Genomic DNA, 6000 nt, shown 5'->3' on the forward strand with positions numbered 1-6000 from the left:
GAAACAGCCCTCTCCCACCCTGTGCTGGGGGGGGGCAGACCAGCTTCCCACCTCAGTTGCGGGGTGACCCCAAAGGCGGAGGGTGGCTCTGAGCGCCCGCCCCCTCCTTGGTCCCCACAGCCCCATTTCAGGAGCTGGGGGGAGGCAGGGAAGCCCAGGGCTCCTGGGGGGCAGAGGCATCGCTTTGCGGGGTGTCCCCCTCCCCGGGTCTCCACGCCACGGTGGGGGGCAGGAGAGCCTTGGCAGCCCAGCCCCTGGGGGCTGCGGAGGAGGAAGAAGAGGAGGAAGGCACGGGGTGCTGCTGGAAAACAGATCCGGGCTCTTCGGGCCAGAGATCAGGGGGTGCCGGCGTCCCCCCTCGCCTCTCGCCTTCCCACCATGCGGGCGGCAGCAAGGAGAGGGGGCTGCGGCTCCCGGTGCCGGCGGCGTGCAGTCGCCGGTGAGCTGCCAGGGCCGTGCCGAGGCCGAAGGCTTTGCCGCATTCGGGACAGACGTGCCGCTTCTCCGGGCCGCCCTGGGCGTGGGCGCGCTGGTGCCGGTTGCGGTGGGAGCTGCGACCGAAACACTTGCCGCAGTGGGCGCAGGAGAAGGGTTTTTCGCCGGTGTGGGTGAGCCGGTGCCGGTCATAGTGGGAGCTCCAGGCGAAGCCTTTGCCGCAGACGCCGCACTGGTAGGGTTTTTCACCCCGGTGAAGCCGCCGGTGCCGCTCCAAGCTGGCCGGGGTGCTAAACCCCTTGCCACACTCGGGGCAAGCGTGGGGCCGGCCCGGTTGGGCGGCGTGGGTCCGGCGGTGAGCCAGCAAAGTGGAGCTGACGGCGAAGCTCTTCCCGCACTCGCCGCAGCGGTAGGGCCGCTCGCCGGTGTGCACCCGGCGGTGCCGTTCCAGGTGGGAGCTGACGGCGAATGCCCGCCCGCACTCCCCGCAGCGGAAAGGCTTCTCCCCAGTGTGGATGCGGCGATGGCGCTCGAGGTGCGAGACCCAGCCGAAACTCTTCCCGCACGCCCCGCACGGGTAAGGTTTGCCGCTGCCTCCAGCACCGGTTTCCTCGGCGGTTGCCGGCGGGGGTTTGGCGGCGGCGGCGCCGGTTTGGGGCTGCCGGGTGTGGGTGAGCTGGTGTTTGGCCAGGGCTGAGCCCCAGCGGAAGCAGCGTTTGCAGTCTGGGCAGGGGTACGGCCGCTCGCCGGTGTGGACGCGTTGGTGTTTGAGGAGGTTGGAGCTCTGGCCGAAGCATTTGCCACGCTGCTCGCAGCGGTGGGGCCGCGGGGAGTCGCCGGCGGGTTCGGCACCGGCCGGCGGCGTCTGGGTGCCCTTGTGCTTGAAGCGCTGGGGGTCCGTTTGGTGGTTGAGGCGTTTGCCGCAGTCGGCGCATTTCTGAGGGGGCGGCGGGGGCTCTTCCTCCGCCTCCCCGTCCTCCTCCTCCTCCTCCTCCTCCTCGGCGGCGGCGGCGGCGTGGGTGCGCATGTGGCGGTCGAGGTGGGAGCTCCAGGCGAAGGCTCGCCCGCACTCGGCGCACTGGAAGGGCTTCTCGCCGGTGTGGATGCGGCGATGCCGCTCGAGGTGGGAGCTCCAAGCGAAGGCTTTCCCGCACACCCCACACTCGTAGGGTTTCCCGCCCAAGTGACTCTTTTGGTGCCGGTCGAGAGCCTCCGGATCGGCGAAGCTGCGGCCGCACTGGGGGCAGCGGTTGGGTTTCTCGCCGCCGGGCGCGTGGGTGCGCTGGTGGGTGAGCAAGGAGGAGCTGACGCTGAAGCGGCGCCCGCAGTCGGGGCAGGCATAGGGCCGCTCGCCCGTATGGACCCGCTGGTGGATGGTGAGGTCCGAGCGTTGGATGAAACACTTGCCACAGTCAGGGCACTCGTGGGGACGGTCGCCGGTGTGGATCTTCTGGTGTTTCACCAGGGCGGATTTATGGCTGAAGCTCTTGCCGCACTCGCCGCACGTGTTGCTGGGCTGGCTCTCGCCCGGGCGTGCGGCCGTTTCCCCTGGTCCCCCGCTCCTCCCCGCCTTCGCCCCGGCCTCCGTGGGGCTCGAAGGATGCTCCTGGCCCACAGGTTTCATCCCTTCGGGCTCTTTCTCAGCAGCTTCTTCTCGAGGGGGCTCCCGCTCTCCTCCTGCTTCGTCCTCTGCGGGGCACAAAAAGAGACAGACACAACCCAGGCAGGAGACGTCGTCTCTCCCGGGGCTGGGAAGACGGTGGGAAAAGGAGAGCAAGGAGGGGTTCCTCCTCCTTTTTTATTTCACACCCACTCTTCCGTGTAAACACTTCTAGCAGAGGCATCTCCAAGCCCCATCGCTCCTCTCTGCCAACGACACGGACGTGGTAATTAATCCCCCACCACGTCTACTGCACCTCCGTGGGCCACTCCAGAAATGCAGGTGCCTAGGAAAGGCGTCCGGCATTTCCATTTTGGCCAGGACATCCCTCTGGCTTTACAGCCTCTCCTCCCCGGCCACCTTTCTTCCCCAGACGAGGTTTGCAGTCTTGGGGTACGGTGGCAGCTGTTACGGTGGCGGTTTGCTCGTTTTGGGGAGAGGTCGGTGGGGGGAGAAGCCCTCCACGCTTGCAGGAGCCGAACGCAGGCTTTTTTTCCCCGCTGCGGTCGAGGCGCGATCGGAGGCTCACCTGCAGCCGGGGTGTCCTTGGGCACGTGGAGATCCAGGGCTGTGGGTTCATCCCTGTGGTCCAGGCGGGACAGCAGATCGGGTTTGGCAACGGGGAATTCTGGAAAGGAGAAGGGGGGAGGGGGGGGTGTGAGCAACACGGGTCAGGAGGGTCTGCCCTTCCCAGCAGCCCCCCAGCACGAAGACGTGAGGATCCAGCAAAGCGGATCCTCCGCCCGCCCCCAAATTTTCCGCTGCGGGAAGGGTCCTCACCCAGCGCCATCAGCGTCTCGTAGCTCTCCTGCATGACGTCGCGATACAGCGCTCTCTGTCGCGGGTCCAGCAGCACATACGGCTCCATGGCTGGTGCCACCAGACCCCCTGAAAAAAGGAGGTAACCCCCCGCCTAAGCAGAGCCCAGCCTGCGACCCATCACCAACCTGCAGCCTATGGATTTGCATGTCGGCTGGATTCTTCAGGCAAATCCCTCTATTTTATTAACCTGTGGAGCCTCTAATAATCTAATCACTACTATTCTCTAATAAGCTAACAGAAAGGCTAAGCTGAATCACAAAATGGGGGTAAGGCGTGGGGACAGGTGGCTAATAAAAACCTCCATCCTTTACTCCGCCACATATTTTCCCAAGTCCTGCAGGAACTTTGTACCCTCTGCCTCTATCAAATCAGGCTGAACAATGTTTTGGTTTGTTTGTTTGTTTGTTTGTTTGTTTTTCCAAAAGTTAATGGGGAGGAGGAAGCAGAAGTGGAAAACAGAAATGCAGACAGCATAATTCTGTAAAAAAAAAAAAAAAAAGATAAAACCCAGCCCACGAAGAACATATTTCTGTAACCCGCAGACGACACTGCTGAGAGATCTTTACCCTAAAATTCATTTTCACCTAGATTTTATCTAACAGCTAATTCCTACTACACCAAACCCTGGGTGCTTGTCTACATGATCCTTCACCTTCCCAGAGACTCCTGTCCCAAATATTCCAGACACCCTTCCCGAAAAACCCCATAGCAATTGCTCCTCCTTCTCAAAGAGGATAAATCACCCAGTTATTTCTCTACGCAAATCTCCAGTGCTCAGAGACTGTGCTTGAGGGAAAACGTGAGTTTTCCCAGCTGTAGGAAGAGGGTTTGGTGCTCTCCTTTGCAAAAATAATTTACAAAGCAAATTTCCACCACTTCCCTGACCCCTTCCTCATCTTCCTCTGTAAGCACCAGGCATATTAGGATCCCAATGTGTGGGTTGATTTATGTTTTGGGTTTTTTTTTCTAGCAGCAAAGCTGTTACAGCTGCAGAGGACGAAGGAGTTAGGTTGAGAAAAGGTGGATTTGCCGAAGGCTGTCGCACACTTACTGATGCCAGGAATAAAAGGGTGATTTCACGCACAGACTGCAGATCCCTCCTGCAATTTTTGCCTTTTTTTTTTTAAAAAAAAAAAAAAAAAAAAGTCCCCACCAGCATCTCAGCCCGCTTCATTTATTCCCTGGTAGTTTGCCATCCTGCTCAAAGAAATAAAAATAAAGGGGTCAATACCGCACGCCCTTGCCGACACCGCCGCTCCCGGCCCCCCCGGCAGCCCGTCCAAAAATGAAACCCACCCGCCTGGATGAAGCGAGGGGGGAAGGACAGACGCCTGCTGAAAGACAACAGGGCTGGGGTTTTGGTGGGTTTTTTATTTTTTATTTTTTTTTTTTAATTATTTTTTCCCCCCATCCCAGGGGACAGAGAGCATCCGGGCACTGAGTTTAAGCCTGGTGTTTGTGCAGGCACCCTGGGGAGGAGAGCTGGAGGGGACGGGGGGAGAGGGGAAGGGAAGGATGGAGGGAGAAAGGAAAGGGATGGGGAGAAAAAAAAAAAAACAAAACACAACAACCAAAAAAGGAGCCATTTTCCACTCCCTTTCCGCATCCAAAGACCGAACTTCCCCATTACCTGCAGTCTCTGGCTTGGGAGGTGCTGTCGGCAAAGCCCGGAGATGCCCCCCCCTACTCTTTTTCCCCCCAGAAAGCCCCTTTTCCCCCAAAAATATGGGGCATGGAGGCAGCGAGGGGCTCTGTGTGTGTGTGTGTGTGTGTGTGTGTGTGTGTCCCGGGGATGCGAGGGCCACGGGTCAGCACGGTGCGGTGGCCGCGGTGTGACCGGGGAAGCCCAGTTCTTCTGATATCCTGAGCAATAAGAGTTAAAAAAAAAAAAAAAAAAAAAAAAAAAGGGGAAGGAAGGAAGAAATTTAAAAAAAAAAAAAAAAAGGGGGGGGGGATGGTTGGAAGGAGAGGGGAGAAAAGAGCAAAGAGCTCTGCACAATTACCAGGGCCCTCTGGTGGCAATAGCGACGGTGTCTCTGGGCGGAAATTAATTAAAAAAAAAAAAAAAAAAAAAAAAACAAACGACCACCTTGCAAAGTGAAAAATGTTCACTGGCGTCCCGGTGAGGTGCTTTTTCCCTCAAAACGTGGAATCAAGGATGGTTTTGGGGTTCACCTGCCCCTCTGTGGGGACGAGGACGTGCCTCTGGGGAGACATTTTCCTCATGGAGGGCTGTGGCGGTGGAGCTCCTTGCTGCCGGTTGGAAGAGCAACCCCATAAATTTATTGGTGATAAACCCATTAATGACCACTTTGGGGCCAAAACCCCTAAATTAAGAGCTGGGGGGGGGGGGGGTGTTGTACTAAGAGGATGTTTCAGCAAGTGTGGACTGCGGGGGCTGGGCTGCCGGTCTGCAGAAATCCTCCCATTGTGGTGGCCGTTCTGATTCTTTACTGCTGGGTAAGGGTCTGGTTTTTGGGGGTAAAAGGGGGGTTTTCTGTCAACAGGGGTGGCAGCCTGCGTGTTGGAGATGCAGGGCCGGCAAGGAGCACGGTGAAAATGTCTTGAAGAGCCCCCTGAGGGGGTAGACCGCCCCACGCTGCGGAGGAGGCTGCAGCCATCTTCCCGCTCTCCCCCTGCCTGAGGGCGAGGCCGCCATTTTGGAGGAGGGCAGCGGCCACCATTTTGGAAGTGGGCGCGGGGCCGCCATTTTGGAAGCGGGCGACTGCCCCCTGAGGCCACCCTGACCCGCAGGGCCCAAATTAACGTTTTTTTTCACCCCATTTTTTTGCCCTCCGCAATCCAATAGTAATGTCTCCCGCAAATATTTACTCCCCAAAACAAATTTCACCAGAGGCAGTGAGGAAAATCTAAAGAAAAGCAGAGAAATCGTGGTGTTTTCTCCTCCCATCTGCTTCATGCTTCTCCCGCAGCAAGAGGGATGCTCCTGGTAGGGATTTTAAATCTGGGGAAGGGCTATTGCGTGGGTGTAGGGAGGGTTTGGATTGTTTTTCTCTTAATTCAGGATCTTTGAGCTGATCTATGACACTTGCAGTGACACGGTGGAGAGGCTGACGCAACAA

At 58.3% G+C, this 6000-nt stretch overlaps 1 protein-coding gene across 1 annotated transcript; it reads right to left on the reverse strand.

Moving 5' to 3' along the window:
• Window positions 1-37: 37 nt before the first annotated feature.
• Window positions 38-4805, reverse strand: LOC116960899 (zinc finger protein 436-like). Its single transcript, XM_042802022.1, has 3 exons — window positions 2876-4805; window positions 2625-2723; window positions 38-2124 (listed from the first exon to the last, which is right to left on the reverse strand). The coding sequence occupies exons 1-3, from the start codon at window positions 2961-2963 to the stop codon at window positions 128-130; spliced, it is 2184 nt and encodes a 727-aa protein (XP_042657956.1). The 5' UTR covers window positions 2964-4805; the 3' UTR covers window positions 38-127.
• Between the last annotated feature and the right edge of the window lie 1195 nt (window positions 4806-6000).

Source organism: Tyto alba, unplaced genomic scaffold (assembly GCF_018691265.1).
Source record: "Tyto alba isolate M040663 unplaced genomic scaffold, T.alba_DEE_v4.0 Super-Scaffold_100000100064, whole genome shotgun sequence".
In the NCBI taxonomy this organism is placed as follows: domain Eukaryota; kingdom Metazoa; phylum Chordata; class Aves; order Strigiformes; family Tytonidae; genus Tyto; species Tyto alba.

Bases quoted from the DNA above. Each gene is read 5' to 3' on its own strand.
- LOC116960899 (XM_042802022.1), bottom strand. From the start codon at position 2,963: ATGGAGCCGTATGTGCTGCTGGACCCGCGACAGAGAGCGCTGTATCGC. The intron at 2,724-2,875 runs GTGAGGACCCTT...TCTCCTTTCCAG, and splicing joins CGAGACGCTGATGGCGCTGG to AATTCCCCGTTGCCAAACCC. The intron at 2,125-2,624 runs GTGAGCCTCCGA...TGTGCCCCGCAG, and splicing joins CAAGGACACCCCGGCTGCAG to AGGACGAAGCAGGAGGAGAG.